The following is an 18861-nucleotide window of genomic DNA, read 5'->3' as shown; positions in this document are numbered from 1 at the left end:
TGTTTGTGTCAAATGTATTAATCCCTCGATCCTGTATCCCTGAATCACGGTTCTGCTAGTACAGCTACGACTGGAAGTGACTTTTTGTAGCTGGTTAGGAGAACTTACGCAGCAGGTTAGGAGAATTAGGTTAAGGTTAGGATAATTAACGTGTCAGGTTAGGGTAATTAACGTGTCAGGTTAGGATAATTAACGTGGCAGGTCAGGATAATTAACATAGCAGGTTAGGGTAATTAACGTGTCAGGTTAGGATAATTAACGTGTCAGGTTAGGATAATTAATGTGGCAGGTTAGGAGAATTAACGTGTCAGGTTAGGAGAATTAACGTGTCAGGTTAGGGTAATTAACGTGTCAGGTTAGGATAATTAACGTGGCAGGTTAGGAGAATTAACGTGTCAGGTTAGGATAATTAACGTGTCAGGTTAGGCTAATTAACGTGTCAGGTTAGGATAATTAACGTGTCAGGTCAGGATAATTAACGTGTCAGGTCAGGATAATTAACGTGTCAGGTTAGGATAATTAACGTGGCAGGTTAGGATAATTAACGTGGCAGGTTAGGGTAATTAGGTTAAGGTTAGGATAATTAACGTGGCATGTTAGGAGAATTAGGTTAAGGTTAGGATAATCAAACGCAGCAGGTTAGGATAATTAACGTGGCAGGTTAGGAGACTTAGGTTAAGGTTAGGATAATCAAACGCAGCAGGTTAGGATAATTAGGTTAAGGTTAGGGTAATTAACGTGGCAGGTTAGGATAATTAACGTGGCAGGTTAGGATAATTAACGTGGCAGGTTAGGAGAATTAGGTTACGGTTAGGGTAATTAACGTGGCAGGTTAGGAGAATTAGGTTAAGGTTAGGATAATTAACACGTGGCAGGTTAGGAGAATTAGGTTAAGGTTAGGATAATTAACACGTGGCAGGTTAGGAGACTTAGGTTACGGTTAGGATAATTAACGTGGCAGGTTAGGGTAATTAACGTGGCAGGTTAGGATATTTAGGTTAAGGTTAGGGAAATTAAAGTTGTAGGTTAGGAAAATTAGGTTAAGGTTAGGGAAATTAAAGTTGTAGGTTAGGAAAATTAACGTTGCAGGTTAGGAGAATTAGGTTAAGGTTAGGGAAATTAACGTTGTAGGTTAGGAAAATTAGGTTAAGGTTAGGAAAGGGTTTAGGGTTAGCTAAAATACTCTCCTAACCTGTTACGAAAAGTATCTGTACTCCTCCAGTGTCACAACCCTGAATCACATTACCGCTTAAGGGCAGAAATCTAATACAACACCACCAACTAGCGGTGATTTATTTAATAGCGCTTCGTAGAAAATATTGATTAATTGATCATGTTTGATAAGGCCTGACGTAAAGATTGTTTTGAGGATAGACGAAATGTTTTGTAATCAAATGGATTGTTCGATCATTAAAATATTTGCTGTAGGCTAGAGAAATAAAAATAGACTGACCATTTTTTGCGGGACAAATGCTGTTCCTTTTTGGAATCCTCATCGCGTAAAACAATGACGCCTTTGCTTTCGAAAAACAACATATTTTGTCGCATGTTTATTTTCATTTTTCAAATTCCTCAAAGCAACCTAGGCTACAGGTGATAGAAGGCCTTTTCCAACCAAAGAACGAACAGATTTAAGCGAAAAATATAGCCCTACTCAAGGTAAAGAAAATTATATTAATGGAAGTTGATTAATAGGATAGAATGATGGTGTAATAATATGTATGCTTTCACTATCTGTAAGCGTTTGTCTGTGGTTGACAACGTCCCTTACATTTCCTCCGTATTATGCCTAGTGCTCTTTCGGTCTACCTCTCTTCTCTCTTGAGTCTTTTTGACCGACCTACGTCTTGCTCATTTTCAGATGGAGTTAGTGTCAGGTTACCGTGACCGGATGATTGAGTTCTCGGAGGCTATGGCACAGTGGTATCGCTGCTTCCAGACCACCCGTAGGGGGCGCAAAGAACCACATAGTGATTTCTGGGGGTACGATTTTCCCCGATACCACATGGACCGCTCACCGTACTGGATACTGCACCTGCTGGATTGCGCTTCAACGCCACCTGCAGCTATTCCACGGCTAGAACAGACTGGAGTGGACCTCTCCGAGCTCAGTGAGTAAAACCTTTAGGCATAGCCTGCGTGATCTACTGTAGCACACAGAGTATTTCATTCTTACCTCTTGAAGCTGTTATCCAAAAAGCTATCATACCATAATACCAAAACGAGATAACGGAATTATGCTGAGACTCTTTAGGTCTATGCCAAAAAATATATATGAAAAATCAGTCTCAGCGTAAACCATTACCATAGAATAGCCCCTATGGAACCAACTTTTTATTTGTCTCTCTGTCTCTCCCACCCTTCCTCCCCTCTTCTCTCTCTCTCCCTCTGTAGTAAGTAGTGAAGGAGAGAGTGTTCTGATGGTGACTGATGCCTCTGGCCTGCCCCTGGGCTTTGACGTGCTGGCCGGTGGCTGGGCGAGGGCGCTGGGTGGGGGCGAGGCGGCGGGTGGAGATGGGAAGGGGGCCCTGGAGACAATCCAGAAGATGGTAGGACTGCTGAGACGCTGCATGGAGGCCCCCATGACTGGCGGGTTGCCTCGGAGACCACACATGCTCCACGTCAATGACAAGAAGCTTCACAGGTACAAACTCAGACAAAAGGGTTCTAAAAGGGTTCTTTACGGAGGGATAGGGTTCTACCAAGAATTTTTGGAAGACTAGGATTATTTTGTAAGGCAAAGGGTTCTACCTAGAACCTTTAACATCCCAAGAGTTCTCTGGAAGTCAAGAAGGGTACCACATAGAACCATATATAGTATTTCCCAGCATGCTCTTTTACAGGGAGATTTTCAGAATTGTTTGTTTTACTGTAACATCTGTGTTTTTGCATGTCCATTGATTGGTTGATTCATTTTATACTACAGGAATATAAATAACATACAGCTTTCTAAACTAATCCAATCTGTTAGTCATTTTGTTGACTGGACCCGTTATACTGAGACGGTTGTTCAAGTTTAGATGATTGAGGTAGTCTCAGTTTTCAATCTTCCCTATCCTGGCAGTCATTCTGAATGCAGGTTGCAGATGAGTAACAATTAGACTTGTTGTATATTCTAACTCTGGCTAGATTCCAATAGGAATTACACAGCACTTTGCAAGCCAGCATAGTATGACTTGCAGGCCTGATGTGGCCTGTAAACCAGGAGTTTCCTAACACCACTGTGTTCGGGTATAACTAAGTCCTCAAATAAAGGCCTTAAATTGGCCAATTGTCCTTATCCAATTTATCCTGCTTAAGCCAGGAAAAGACCACCCTATGGGACTCCCAATCACAGCCGGATGTGATACAGCCTGGAATCAAACCAGGGACTGTAGTGACGCCTCATGCACTGAGATGCAACGCCTTAGACCACTGTGCCACTCGGGAGGCATCCAAATGATAAAATGGTTCTTGGTTAACCCAAAAATGAAGGGTTCTACCCAGCACCTAAATGGGTTTCCCTATGGGGACAAACCGAAGAACCCTGTATGGTTCTACTTAGCAGCTTTTTTCCCCTAAGTATAAGGAACGAAGGGCCTCTTTTTGGTAAGATATCATATCTGTTTTCTAACCCAGTATATAGCTCTTTCTACGTGTCTTCTGTCTCTCTCCCTCTCTTATCCCCTCTCTCTCTCTGTCTCTCTCCCTCTCTCATCCCCTCTCTCCCTCTCTCTCTCTCATCCTCCCTCTCTCTCTCTCTCCTCTCATCCCCTCTCTCTCTCTCTCCTCTCATCCCCTCTCTCTCTCTCTCCTCTCATCCTCCAGGTTGCTGAGTAGGTGTGAGAAGGCCCTCACCATTCTGAAGGTGGTTCTGTGGCCCCAGGCCCTGGGTGACTGGGGCCTCACAGAGGTGGAGCAGGTGGACGGAGGAGAGTCCTTCAGCATGCGCTGGCCTCCGACCTGCTACTGTCACGTGTGTAAGAAACACTCCTTCCCCAGTCAGCTGAAACCATGGTAAGGCGAGGAGAGGGAGAGAGAGACAGAGAGAGACATACAGACAGAGAGAGAGAGAGAGACAGACAGACAGAGGAAGAGAGAGACAGAGAGAGAGAGATAGACAGAGAGACAGAGAGAGAGACAGAGAGGAGAGAGAGCCAGAGAGCCAGAGAGAGAGAGACAGAGAGGAGAGACAGAGCGACAAAGACAGAGAGGAGAGAGAGACACAAAGACAGAGAGGAGAGAGAGACACAGAGACAGAGAGAGAGACAGAGACAGAGATAGAGAGAGACAGTGAGAGAGAGAGACAGAGATAGAGAGAGACAGTGAGAGAGAGAGACAGAGACAGAGACAAAGACAGAGAGAGAGAGTGTTTGGGTGACCTGACAGACCTGAGAGTACTGAGAGAATAAGAGAGAGGTGATTTGTAGTCAACGCACATGGCAACACGACCTGCAGGAGGCAAGCTAAACAGAGTAGTGTTCTCAACAGATTTGCCATTTGTAAAACTAAAAGTCTCCAATAATGATGTTACGGTCCCAAAGGATTACACAGGTATAGTCTTTTACAGCACGTATCTAGTAGTGGGTTATGTTCCCACGCAGCATTGGGCTAGGTTACCACCAGCTGAGACTCTCAGAGAGGTGCCGTGCTTAAGAGGCTTTTTACATTAGATTAGTGCTCAGCTCAGCATTACTGAGGCCTGTTGAAACAGATGGCTCAGGTCTTTTGCAAGTCAGCAGGAACCTATTAGCTGGGTTATCAGGTTTCTTTATCACCGTAAATCCCACTTTTTCCCTTCCCCCTTGGTTCTGTGCGGATAGAAGAGCTTTGTTGGCAGACTGCTGTTTTGTTGCTTTCGCCAGCTACTTTGTGGTTGTCATGACGAAGGATTTGGCTTAAGCAGGAAAAGAGATTGGCATTTGTGGTCATTCGTTACTTTGCAGAGTCAGTTTTTTTTTAATGTTGCTTGTTGATATACAGGAAGTAGCTATTGTCTGTCTGAGAATGTAAGACTATTTTTGAGGAAGTGTTTACTAACAAGTGTCTCTCTCACATTGTCAAACACGACACTCTCAATTCCTCTGTCTTTCTCCCTGCATGGTTTGAACGGCCTCCTTCCCCTTTGTTTGTCTGGTTGCTCTTCTGTCATCCGTCCATCTCCTGGTCTTTCTTTATCTGGTTGCTCTTCTGTCATCCGTCCATCTCCTGGTCTTTCTTTGTCTGGTTGCTCTTCTGTCATCCGTCCATCTCCTGGCCTTTCTTTGTCTGGTTGCTCTTCTGTCATCCGCCCACAATCTCCTGGTCTTTCTTTGTCTGGTTGCTCTTCTGTCATCCGTCCACAATCTCCTGGTCTTTTTTTGTCTGGTTGCTCTTCTATCATCCGTCCATCTCCTGGTCTTTCTTTGTCTGGTTGCTTTTCTGTCATCCGTCCACAATCTCCTGGTCTTTCTTTGTCTGGTTGCTTTCTGTCATCCGTCCATCTCCTGGTCTTTCTTTGTCTGGTTGCTTTCTGTCATCCGTCCATCTCCTGGTCTTTCTTTGTCTGGTTGCTCTTCTGTCATCCGTCCACAATCTCCTGGTCTTTCTTTGTCTGGTTGCTCTTCTGTCATCCGTCCACAATCTCCTGGTCTTTCTTTGTCTGGTTGCTTTCTGTCATCCGTCCATCTCCTGGTCTTTCTTTGTCTCCATTTCCCCAACTCTCTTTCCTTTTTCTATTCCTACACTCCCCCCTCCCCTCTCTCTTTTCCCTCTCCGGTATGTTGTTGTGTCTCTCTCGTCCCATAGTCCACAGTGCAAGGCTGTCCTGTACTGCTCTGACCAGTGTTCCCAGGCAGACCAGATCCGCTGTCCAGAGGATGCCAGTCACCAGCACTGGTGTGAAAAACTGGCCTGCTACATGAGCCACGACTCACAACTTGCCGAGCTGCCATTCAGCTATGCCGCAGGTAGGGGGTGCAGTAACAAAATGACAGGGAATGTGTTTAAGGCCAGCAAGGAAGGAGGAACCATAAGAGTGCTACTGAATGTTTATTTATCTCAGTGTCCTCCCTCTCTTACGCTACAGTTTTCTTTTCATTCTGTAAACCCCCCCCCCCCCCCTCTCCACCTTTTCTCTTCCTCTCTTGGTTTCTCGTCCACTCTTCTACCCAATCAGAGGTGACAGCTGTTGATTTCGACCTGGAACACTTCCTGAATAAGAATAAACTGGACAGTGGCTACTGGGTACACTGGAGCCTCCTGGTACGCTCCCCCAGATATGAGCTCCATCCCACAGTGGAACAGTCCAGAGATCAATACCCCCACTGGTTCACAGGTTGGTACGGCCCAGTAGCCAACAACTCAGATCACTTTGTTTTGGATAATGATGTTTTGGTGAGCATTTTGATTGGATAATGATGTTTTGGTGAGCATTTTGATTGGAGAATGATGTTTTGGTGAGCATTTTGATTGGATAATGATGATTTGTTGAGCATTTTGATTGGATAATGATGTTTTGGTGAGCATTTTGATTGGATAATGATGATTTGGTGAGCGTTTTGATTGGATAATGATGATTTGGTGAGCGTTTTGATTGGATAATGATGATTTGGTGAGCGTTTTGATTGGATAATGATGATTTGGTGGGTGTTTTTATTACCAAAGTAACAACACTGTACTTCATAGACAAGGTACCTATGGGTTACTATAGTGGAGTAACGTACTAGTGTTGCTGTGTAGTGATGAACTAAGTTGTCCTGCTGTATGTGATGTGTTAAGGTCACAGTGAGCCCTTTGGACCCCTGAAAAGGGAGGGAGACATCCTGCTCTGTAGCCCAGCTCCTCATGCAGTCCCCAGCGTCACCAAACCGCTGGGTAAAACAGAAACTACAGCCAGAATGGGACAATAATCCCATTAATGTTGTATCACTCACTTTCACCTTCAAACAATGTTATAATACTGATGTTCATTAAATCTCTCATTATCTCCCCTCTCCCTCTCTCTCTTTCTTCTTCCCCCCTCTCTCTCTCTCTTTCTTCTCTCCCCTCCTTCTCTTTCTTTCTTCTCTCCCCCCCTCTCTTTCTTATCTCTCCTCCCTCTCTCTTTTCTCCCTCCTCTCTCTCTCTCTCTCTCTCTCTCTCTCTCTCTCTCTCTCTTTCTTTCTTCTCCCCCCTTTCTCTCTTTCTCTCTCTTTCTTTCTTCTCCCCCTCTCTCTCTCTCTCTCTCTCACTCTCTGTCTCTCTCTCTCTCTCCTCAGTGTTGTGGAGTCAGTACTGTGAGTGGAGGGGTATCAGTCTGTCCTCTCCTGCAGCTGTTCTTCTCAGCTCCCCTCTATCCATCTACTACATAATCACGTCGCTGGTGCCCCAAGACTGTGAGTGTGTGTGAGCTGTGTGTGTGTGTGTGAGAGTGTGTGTGTAATCATGTTATGTCTCAAAGAGAAAGGTTAACTGGACAAGACGACTGAGTGTGCAGTATTTGTCTCTCCTCAGTTCCAGAGCTCAACATCCAGAAGAAGCAGTCTCTAAAGATCCACATCATCGACTCCTACAGGGAGTTCCACTGTCTCAAGGTGTTCTGGGTAGGACTGCAACGTCTGGGATTTCCACCCTGCTCATATCACCACTTCTTCTGCAATCACTTACTCTTCCAGTGTGTGTGTGTGTATGTGTGTGTGTGTGTGTGTGTGTGTGTGTGTGTGTATGCGTGTGTGTGTGTGTTATCACTTTCATCTCCTGCTTCTTCCTGTGAGGCCTCTTTGTCTGGTCCTCTCAGCTCTCAGCAGGGCGTAAACACAGAGATTAGAACTGACCCCTCCTGTTTCACTTCCCACCCAGAGTAACGTCTATCAACCGCCTGTCTGTCTGCCTGTCTGTCTGTCTGCCTGTCTATCTGTCTGTCTGTTCTGTCTGTCTGTCTGTCTGTCTGTCTGTCTGTCTGTCTGTCTGTCTGTCTGCCTGCCTGCCTGTCTGTCTGCCTGTCTGCCTGCCTGCCTGCCTGTCTGTCTGTCTGTCTGTCTGTCTGTCTGTCTGTCTGTCTGTCTGTCTGTCTGCCTGCCTGTCTGTCTGTCTGTCTGTCTGCCTGCCTGTCTGTCTGTCTCTCTGTCTGTTTATCTGCCTGCCTTTGTTTTACTGCCTCCCCTCCACCAATAGGAATTGTCTGTTCTCCTGCCGCACATGACCTTTGAACTGGTGTTCATAGGGGAGGGACTTCCCCCTGAGAGTGACGAGGAGCAGCTCTTTCTGCAGAAGAAGGTGACCCCCCTCCCCCTGAACAACACCACCCCCCTGAACAACACCCCCTCCCCCTGAACAACACCCCCCCCCCCCTGAACAACCCCCCCCCTGAACAGCACCCCTACAGGTTGTTCTGTAAATACATTTCACACCTAGTTCACGTAGACGCCGTGGTTCCTATAAGTCGATGTAGAGCCGTGGTTCCTATAAGTCGATGTAGAGCCGTGGTTCCTATAAGTCGATGTAGAGCCGTGGTTCCTATAAGTCGATGTAGAGCCGTGGTTCCTATAAGTCGATGTAGAGCCGTGGTTCCTATAAGTCGATGTAGAGCCGTGGTTCCTATAAGTCGATGTAGAGCCGTGGTTCCTATAAGTCGATGTAGAGCCGTGGTTCCTATAAGTCGATGTAGAGCCGTGGTTCCTATAAGTCGATGTAGAGCCGTGGTTCCTATAAGTCGATGTAGAGCCGTGGTTCCTATAAGTCGATGTAGAGCCGTGGTTCCTATAAGTCGATGTAGAGCCGTGGTTCCTATAAGTCGATGTAGAGCCGTGGTTCCTATAAGTCGATGTAGAGCCGTGGTTCCTATAAGTCGATGTAGAGCCGTGGTTCCTATAAGTCGATGTAGAGCCGTGGTTTGAGGGTTCCCTGATCCTGACACGGTTCTCTCCTGTCACCATGGGGTTGCTCATCCAGAACGGCCGTGTCCACCTGGTTAACCCCAGCTTCACCCCGGATGAGAAGTTGGACAGGAGGAGCATCCGGGTAAAAGGTTACCGCAGGGCCTATCACATGCTGCAAGGGCCCAAACCTGACCTGGTGATTGGTGAGTATACTGTATGTTGGGAGAGGTGTGTGTGTTTGTGTGTGTTCGTGTGCGTGCGTGTGCGTGCATGTGTATGCAAACAGGACCTTGAGTGGGTGTCCTGTTTGTATGTGAGCTGTGTGTGTGTGTGTGTCTACTTCATTGTGTGTACATTCCTGTGTACGTGTCTGTCTCCAGTTGGCTTCCTGACAGTGTTATTGACGGTATTGTTGAATCGCTGAATAGACGGAAGTGAAGGGAGATCTGGTTTCTCTTCCTGAACTACAGCCCTTTGATTCTTATCAAGTAACTTATGATCCTCCTGAGAGGAGGAAGTGTTCCTTACTCTGTCCTGTAAAACGGGGTAGCACTGTACTGTAAAACAGGGTAGAATTACTGTAAAACAGGGTAGTACTGTACTGTAAAATGGGGTAGCCCTGTACTGTAAAACGGGGTAGCACTGTACTGTAAAACAGGGTAGAACTACTGTAAAACAGGGTAGTACTGTACTGTAAAACAGGGTAGTACTGTACTGTAAAACAGGGTAGCACTGTACTGTAAAACTGGGTAGCACTGTACTGTAAAACAGGGTAGAACTACTGTAAAACAGGGCAGTACTGTACTGTAAAACAGGGTAGAACTACTGTAAAACAGGGTAGTACTGTACTGTAAAACAGGGTAGTACTGTACTGTAAAACAGGGTAGCACTGTACTGTAAAACTGGGTAGCACTGTACTGTAAAACAGGGTAGTACTGTACTGTAAAACAGGGTAGCACTGTACTGTAAAACTGGGTAGCACTGTACTGTAAAACAGGGTAGAACTACTGGAAAACGGGGTAGAACTGTACTGTAAAATGGGGTAGCACTGTACTGTAAAACAGGGTAGAACTACTGTAAAACAGGGTAGTACTGTACTGTAAAACAGGGTAGTACTGTACTGTAAAACAGGGTGGCACTGTACTGTAAAACTGGGTAGCACTGTACTGTAAAACAGGGTAGAACTACTGTAAAACAGGGCAGTACTGTACTGTAAAACAGGGTATAACTACTGTAAAACAGGGTAGTACTGTACTGTAAAACAGGGTAGCACTGTAATGTAAAACAGGGTAGAACTACTGTAAAACGGGGTAGCACTGTACTGTAAAACGGGGTAGCACTGTACTGTAAAACAGGGTAGCACTGTACTGTAAAACAGGGTAGTACTGTACTGTAAAACAGGGTAGTACTGTAAAACAGGGTCGCACTGTAGTGCAGACAAGTGTGTTAGGGGACATGAGGACAGAAAACTGGAATGTGTGTGTGTGTCCATTGCCCATCCAACAGGCTTCAGACCGGCAATCCTGCTTCAGGAGTCGTGGCTCAGCACACTCCCTAGGCTCCAGGTAACACACACACACACACCACACCCCCCCCCCTTCCCTACCAAGCTGTTATTCAAACCTCTCCATATCTCCTGACGCCAACCACTTCCACATTCAACATTCTACCAGTGGGACTGACCATGTGACTGACAGTTCTTCCTGTCTCTGTAGTCCCTGAGGGTTCCAGCCTACTTCTGTGAGGTCGGGGAGTTGAGCTGTGTGTGCAGCCAGCAGGTGATGAGCCAGGCCACCGGGGGCACCCTCTCCCCTCCACACATCAACCCCTTCCACTGCCCCCTGCGCATCACTGGAGGAGATAACATGCTGCCCTGGTGAGGGAGGGACTCGTTCCTTAGAGCTGTTGGGGGGCAATATCTTCTGGTATACTTCTCTGTGTCTCTCTGTCTCTGTTTCTCCCTCTCTCTCTGTCTCTCTCTTCTCTCTGTCTATCTCTTCTCTCTGTCTCTCTCTTCTCTCTGTCTATCTCTTCTCTCTGTCTCTCTCTTCTCTCTGTCTCTCTTCTCTCTGTCTCTCTCTGTCTCTGTTTCTCCCTCTCTCTGTCTCTCTCTTCTCTCTGTCTATCTCTTCTCTCTGTCTCTCTCTCTCCCTCTCTCTCGCTCTTCTCTGTCTTTCTCCCTCTGTCTCTCTCTCTCTCTCTCTCTCACTCTCTCTCTCTCTCTCTCTGTCTCTCTCTCTCTCTCTCTCTCTCTCGCTCTCTGTTTTGTGTTAACCCTAAACCTAAGAAAGTGCCTGCTATATGACCTGTCCCCCTCGCCCTCCCAGGTATTCCAATGCCTTCATCTTCCATCTGAGGTACAAGCCCGTGCATAGTGAGAAACGACCTTCTGTGGCCAACCCCAAAGCCCCGCCTCTGCAGGTAGAGCCGGCCAATCAGGAACCTGACTACCCTGTGAAGATGAGTCGCAGGGACAGGAAGCAGGCCGCCCGCAATATGCCCCGCAAACGCAAATGATGATAACAACATGCACACACGTACGCACTCAAACACAAACGTACACACACTGGCACACACACACACTGGCACACACACACACTGGCACACACACACACTGGCACACACACACTGGCACACACACACTGGCACACACACACACTAGCACACACACACACACTGGCACACACGCACTGGCACACACACACACACACACAGGCACGTGCGTACACAAGGTTACTCTCAATGAACAGACTCAGGGCAGACTAACACTTTAGCTGAACTAGCCTTTTCATTAAAAAAGACCAGTCATAGACTCTTCAGTGATTGCCGTGCCAGTTTGTTTGTGGGTTTTACATTCTCAATAGTTTGTATTTGATGTTTTAATGATGTTTTAATGCTCCACATATCAACCCCCTAAGGGTCCCTTTCCTTCTATAAGATATTGTAGTCTACTGTTAACCACGTGACTGGTAAGATTACTTATTATGTAGGCTAGAGTTTGTGTGGCTGTGACATTCTTTATCTTGTACAGACAGAGATATTAGAGGGGAGGGAGAGAGAGAGAGAGAGAGAAGAGATTTATTACATGTAACAACCAAGACTCGTGGGGGGGGGGGGGGGAGAGAGAGAGAGAAGAGATTACACGTAACAACCAAGACCCGTAGATAGAGAGAGAAGTATACCAGAAGATATTGAGAGAGACAGAGAAGTATACCAGAAGATATTGAGAGAGAGAGAGAAGTATACCAGAAGATATTGAGAGAGAAAGTTCCTAAGCGTACAATACTCTTAAAAACAAATACAGAACGTAAATGATACAGTAACAAAACACTAAAATGACCTAACCGATATGATCCCTCCATATCCACCCATATGCTCCCTCCCTATCCACCCATATGCTCCCTCCCTATCCACCCATATGCTCGCTCCCTATCCACCCATATGCTCGCTCCCTATCCACCCATATGCTCCCTCCCTATCCACCCATATGCTCCCTCCCTATCCACCCATATGCTCCCTCCCTATCCACCCATATGCTCGCTCCCTATCCACCCATATGCTCCCTCCCTATCCACCCATATGCTCCCTCCATATCCACCCATATTCTCCCTCCCTATCCACCCATATGCTACCTCCCTATCCAGCCATATGCTCCCTCCCTATCCATCCATATCCACCCATATGCTCCCTCCCTATCCACCCATATGCTCCCTCCCTATCCACCCATATGCTCCCTCCCTATCCACCCATATGCTCCCTCCCTATCCACCCATATGCTCCCTCCCTATCCACCCATATGCTCGCTCCCTATCCACCCATATGCTCCCTCCCTATCCACCCATATGCTCCCTCTATATCCACCCATATTCTCCCTCCCTATCCACCCATATGCTACCTCCCTATCCACCCATATGCTCCCTCCCTATCCATCCATATCCACCCATATGCTCCCTCCCTATCCACCCATATGCTCCCTCCCTATCCACCCATATGATCCCTCCCTATCCACCCATATGCTCCCTCCCTATCCACCCATATTCTCCCTCCCTATCCACCCATATGCTACCTCCCTATCCACCCATATGCTCCCTCCCTATCCATCCATATCCACCCATATGCTCCCTCCCTATCCACCCATATGCTCCCTCCCTATCCACCCATATGCTCCCTCCCTATCCACCCATATGCTCCCTCCCTATCCACCCATATGTTCCCTCCCTATCCATAACCACTTGGCCCATCCCATCGTCACCCAACAGGATTTTGGAGACAACTGATTCCTGATCAGTTAATGAATTTAATGAATTCTAAATAACGTGCTTGTAAATCAATGGCCTCTGTGTGCCACCAAATGATTCTAGTTCAGTTTGTTTAGTCCATCACAGTTCTATCCGAGTTAACCTCAGACAGAGGCTGTTGTGTATGCTATATGTGATAACGTGAAATGTCACAGCACGTTCTGAACTGCTCTGAAAACAAAGAAACTAAATGATCCACATAGCTGGCTGCCACTTTGAAATAATCAGGAAGATTGACCATTATTTTATTTATTTATATCACACTGTCCGACATACGGGGACATATGGGTGGGTAGGGGGCTGTGGAGTTGATGATGTCACAGTGGAGTCCTCAGCTAGTGGAGATGATGATGTCACAGGGGAGTCCTCAGCTAGTGGAGATGGGTAGGGGGCTATGGAGTTGATGATGTCACAGTGGAGTCCTCAGCTAGTGGAGATGGGTAGGGGGCTATGGAGTTGATGATGTCACAGTGGAGTCCTCAGCTAGTGGAGATGATGATGTCACAGTGGAGTCCTCAGCTAGTGGAGATGGGTAGGGGGCTATGGAGTTGATGATGTCACAGTGGAGTCCTCAACTAGTGGAGGTGGGTAGGGGGCTATGGAGTTGATGATGTCACAGTGGAGTCCTCAGCTAGTGGAGATGATGATGTCACAGTGGAGTCCTCAGCTAGTGGAGATGGGTAGGGGGCTATGGAGTTGATGATGTCACAGTGGAGTCCTCAGCTAGTGGAGATGATGATGTCACAGTGGAGTCCTCAGCTAGTGGAGATGGGTAGGGGGCTATGGAGTTGATGATGTCACAGTGGAGTCCTCAGCTAGTGGAGGTGGGTAGGGGGCTATGGAGTTGATGATGTCACAGTGGAGTCCTCAGCTAGTGGAGATGATGATGTCACAGTGGAGTCCTCAACTAGTGGAGGTGATGATGTCACAGTGGAGTCCTCAGCTAGTGGAGATGGGTAGGGGGCTATGGAGATGATGATGTCACAGTGGAGTCCTCAGCAAGTGGAGATGATGATGTCACAGTGGAGTCCTCAGCTAGTGGAGATGGGTAGGGGGCTATGGAGTTGATGATGTCACAGTGGAGTCCTCAGCTAGTGGAGATGGGTAGGGGGCTATGGAGTTGATGATGTCACAGTGGAGTCCTCAGCTAGTGGAGATGATGATGTCACAGTGGAGTCCTCAGCTAGTGGAGATGGGTAGGGGGCTATGGAGTTGCATTATCCCCAAGAGGTCACTCACTTGTCTTGTCCCACTAGAGAATGACTTATAAGTTGAAACCATGTAATGTCTAATTGAATTACTTTGATGAGGTTAGTGAGAACTTTTCATTCGATTTTTCTCCAATGGTGTTTTCTGGATTATATTGTTGCAATGCATTCTGGTTTTTCGCTGTTTACAGTGTGGGGCTACAAAGTAACATAATTATTTCAACTGTTTGCTTGTTACAATCAGAGAGTCTATCACTCAGCTATGATTACAATGTTTCAGTTGGGCTTTACTTCATGAATCCTTTGGGTTAGGCCACGTGAGTTCTTATAGAACGCCAGCAAAAAACGCCTATATTTACATGTTTCTTATGAGTGAATTATAATTGGATTTTAAGGATCGTATTAATATTCTGCTTGATATAATGTTTGTGTCATCATCACAAATCAACTGCATTATACTTAAAACCACTTCAACAAGTAAAATTCCTCTTTTGCTACAACCTGTCAATGAGCGTTAGCATTCTAGTTAACAATTGCTGCATCCAAAACAACCAAATATAATCTTAGCGACTGTTCAAGCAAGAATCAAAACATCATTGTAAGGTATGAGAACCCCCAATAAGTTATTTTGTTAAGAAGTAATGACGGGCACAGATGGCGATGGCTTTCTGACTGCAGCCAAGAGTCGCGCGCAACGGTGAGTGACGTCATAATGTCGTATACTGGAAAGGAGTCTATTTCATTTGAATGACGTCAGAGCTTTTATTTATAGTTAAAAACATGCAAACGCTTTTTTTTGTGTTGTCGGCTGCCTGCTGATGTAGCCTAGTGCGTGTCACTGAACAACTGTGTGGCGCAGAGAGAGGGAGAGAGAGAGAGAGAGAGGCTATTCACCTCCAACCGGCACCAGCACAATGCATTATCTGAGCAGGTTGCACGGTGCATTCTAAACAGATAGCGGCACAGACTGTTCAGAGTCTACAACCACGGAGAAACAAACATCACAACAACCGGACCGTCTTGAGTAACGGAAGAGGAAGGCAGCCTTTTAGCAGCCTACCGCTACGCATGTTGACGCTATACTCTGTAACAATCCCCTGTTTTCTCTCGCTCTGTTCGTCTTTATCAAGGACTGCGAAGGACGAACGGGAGAAGTCAAAAAAGTATTCGTTGAGATAGTCACATGACCTACAGAATTTACAAGCTGTCAGTACCGGCTCACGGAATGGAAAAGCTGTCCGGTCGGCTTCGGAGCCACTTGAAACGAATTGGGTAATAACGGAAGATCTTCATACTGGAAAACAAAAACAAATGGCAGAATAGATGAACACGAATTTACACGAACACGGCTCCATTCATGTGTGAACTATTTTCCCATTAGGTAAGACAAACCTGCATATTTGAACGGACGTGAGTGACCTTGTTTCAAGGGCTAGAGTTACGGCAACATCCCGTTTCTCTCTACATTCTCCGGGGGATTTATTTGGCACCAATGGCGACTTTGATCAAATTAAACCGGGAGGAGAATTCTGGACTAAAGACCGTGAATAATAAATAGTGCGCTCAACCGTGTGAAGTTCCTCTGATAGCCCCGCCTACCCCACCCAGCATGACCCACCTGACCTAGTTTCAGAGGGATGACATTTCGAGTACCGGAACCTGTCTTTTGGCTTTGAAAGACAACAATTGACGTTCAACTCCATTGAACCTTGAAGGACGTGAAGTGAGACGTATTATTTTCTTCTCCCTGTACCTTTCACTCAGTTTGCCGATGAATAACGGAAACTATGCGTTATTATAAAGGCTGCGTTAATGTGTATTAGGCAATGATAGCCTATATCAAGGTCTTGATTGCTGGATGTGTCTAATCTTTTGGATTTACCCCGGGTGTCAAGAAACAACTGAGAGGAGACATAATTATCACGAGTGTCCCTCTGAAGCACTGGATTTAAGTTAATTTCCTGTATAGGCTACCTCTGTAATTTCCTGTATAACACCTGACATTTTTTTTTTTTTCCACGTGGGAATAATAATTCTACTGACTCAGGGAATTTCATGCTCATGAAAACCATTTTCATTAATGGTGCTATAAGGATGACACTTTATGAAACTTGCATTTGGTTTTGACACTGTTGTTGAGATCAAAGGTTTACATGAGAAGGGAATTTTTGACAATGAGAAAGGAATTGACAGGAAATCATCGGGGATTATGACATCAGATGCTGTCTGCCAATAATCAAGAGGACCGTGCTGTGATTGACAGCTAGATCAACAAACAAACAAAAGCCAGCCAAGAGGATCTGAGGGCATTATTATGGCAATGACGACAAAAGAACAAGTGTTTTTAAGGACAGAGCAAGTAGAGCGTGTTCATCCTCTCAACAGAGATTTATTGGAGCCAACCAATCATCAAACAGTCCGTCCTTCTCCTCGTCCAATCATGTTCTTAAATTGCGGCCAATTGCTGCCACCTCTGCTGCGGCACGCGGATGTCCCAGCCCGAATCACTGAGAGCTTCATACTGTCCGGTTACCGCTTCCCCAACTACAGCCTCGCCCAATGCCTGCTCTCGGCCTTTCAGCCCACCAATGAGACCGGCAACTTCTGGACCCATTTCCTGCCAGTCTTTGTCTTTGCCTTCTACTTCCTGGAGCCGTTCGGTTTGGAGGGCGCTCCGCCCACCTCCGACCCTTTCTTCTACCCGCTGTGGAACTACTTCATGGGGGTGTTGTGCCTGCTGATGGCTAGCAGCATGGCTCACCTCCTCAACTCCATGTCTCTGGTCATAAGGGAGGTGTGTTTTTTTGTGGATTATGGAACCATCAGTGTTTACACCGTCGGGTCTTCGTTGGCCTATTACTACTATATTCACCCCAGAGCGGGGATCCTGGAATTGGGGATTGGGAGACACAACAACACCCACCAGGACCCTTCTTCGTCATCGTCATCATTGTCCTCGGCCATGCCAGAGTTCAGCGTGTTTTTCGAGACCTTGTACATCCCCAGCTCCTGCCTGGTCGCCATCATCTGTGTCTTGGCCTGCTGCAACACCCGCCAGCGCTGGAGGACCTACCGCTACATCATACGTACCCTGGTATTCCTTCTGCCCTTCCTCGTGGCCTCCACGCCCATCTTCTACCGCCTCCTCCACTCCTCCCCCTACCTGCCGACCTCCTCCTCCTTCTCCTCCTCCGCCTCCATGGCCCAGTTCTTCTGCCGACACTGCTTCTGGCTGGTGGTGTCAGCCCTGTTCAACATTAGCAAGATCCCAGAGCGACTGTCACCGGGTAGGTTTGATATCTGGGGGCATAGTCACCAGTGGTTCCACGTCTGCACCTTCCTGTCCATTCTCGATGAACTTCATATGATCAACGGGGAGGTGAGGGCTATACTCCTTCACCCAGTCCTGGTGGTGCCCCCGGCCACCCCTCCACACCTTCCCGGCCCCACCTTAGCCTCCACCTACGGGGTGATGCTGGTCCTCCAGGCCTCCATCGCCTCCATCATCGCCTGGTTCTCCTGGTGCGCCAACAGCATCTACAAACCCCAGGGACACCAGTTGGAGAAAGAGTTCCTCTCTAAGAGACATCTAAAGTGTCACTGATGTGGGATCTGATTTGACGAAGAGCTCTGATGTGATTTCCAGACGTAGGCCAGTCAGCTCGTAGATTAATTGACTTAATTTATTTTATCACTTGAACAATGCAGCGCATATCGTTTATGGAGGTTAGAGAGGATACCACTCACGTAATATAAAAAAGTAGCGTGTGTTTTCATGTATTGGTTTTCATTTGTAGTCACTCTGTAACAGTCACTAGTTCTGTATCCTACTTTGTCTTCACCTTCACCCAGTGGTTCCCCCATTTCCCTTCTCCCTGGACTGTGTGGGTAACTTTAGCTTTGAAAGGGTACGTGGCGGTCAGCTAATATTCAAGGGTTTTTGTTTTTCAAGTTCACCATGGGGGGTCCTATTTGGTCCACTGGATTAGGCACAGTGTTTTGTGGGGTTGGAACACCTTGGGGGTTCAGTCAAGTCCCCCCGGGGTTCAGTCATGTCGCCTGGGGTTCAGTCATGTCGCCTGGGGTTCAGTCATGTCCCCCGGGGTTCAGTCATGTCACCTGGGGTTCAGTCAAGTCCCCTGGGGTTCAGTCATGTCGCCTGGGGTTCAGTCAAGTCCCCCGGGGTTCAGTCAAGTCCCCTGGGGTTCAGTCAAGTCCCCTGGGGTTCAGTCATGTCCCCCGGGGTTCAGTCATGTCGCCTGGGGTTCAGTCATGTTCCCCGGGGTTCAGTCATGTCACCTGGGGTTTAGTCAAGTCCCCTGGGGTTCAGTCATGTCGCCTGGGGTTCAGTCAAGTCCCCCGGGGTTCAGTCAAGTCCCCTGGGGTTCAGTCATGTCACCTGGGGTTCAGTCAAGTCCCCTGGGGTTCAGTCATGTCGCCTGGGGTTCAGTCATGTCGCCTGGGGTTCAGTCAAGTCCCCTGAGGTTCAGTCATGTCGCCTGGGGTTCAGTCATGTCGCCTGGGGTTCAGTCATGTCCC

General features: G+C 47.1%; 2 protein-coding genes across 2 annotated transcripts; both read left to right on the top strand.

Annotated features, from left to right (window-relative positions):
• The first annotated feature begins 2549 nt into the window (after positions 1-2549).
• Positions 2550-12144, top strand: LOC139379490 (zinc finger MYND domain-containing protein 15-like). The gene is made up of 12 exons (XM_071122307.1): positions 2550-2644; positions 3808-3996; positions 5767-5927; positions 6137-6295; positions 6739-6834; positions 7218-7334; positions 7453-7541; positions 8113-8214; positions 8890-9019; positions 10323-10381; positions 10532-10692; positions 11144-12144. Exons 1-12 carry the CDS (start codon positions 2571-2573, stop codon positions 11331-11333), a joined length of 1527 nt encoding a protein of 508 aa, XP_070978408.1. The 5' UTR covers positions 2550-2570; the 3' UTR covers positions 11334-12144.
• Positions 12145-15150: 3006 nt separating this feature from the next.
• LOC139379103 (progestin and adipoQ receptor family member 9) lies at positions 15151-18432 on the top strand. The gene has a single exon (XM_071121922.1). It carries the CDS (start codon positions 16637-16639, stop codon positions 17924-17926), a length of 1290 nt encoding a protein of 429 aa, XP_070978023.1. The 5' UTR covers positions 15151-16636; the 3' UTR covers positions 17927-18432.
• Positions 18433-18861: the final 429 nt, after the last annotated feature.

The sequence above is a fragment of the Oncorhynchus clarkii genome, chromosome 21, assembly GCF_045791955.1.
Source record: "Oncorhynchus clarkii lewisi isolate Uvic-CL-2024 chromosome 21, UVic_Ocla_1.0, whole genome shotgun sequence".
Lineage (NCBI taxonomy): Eukaryota > Metazoa > Chordata > Actinopteri > Salmoniformes > Salmonidae > Oncorhynchus > Oncorhynchus clarkii.
The sequence above is the reverse complement of the archived record's forward strand: the minus strand, read 5'-3'. Positions and strand labels throughout refer to the sequence as shown.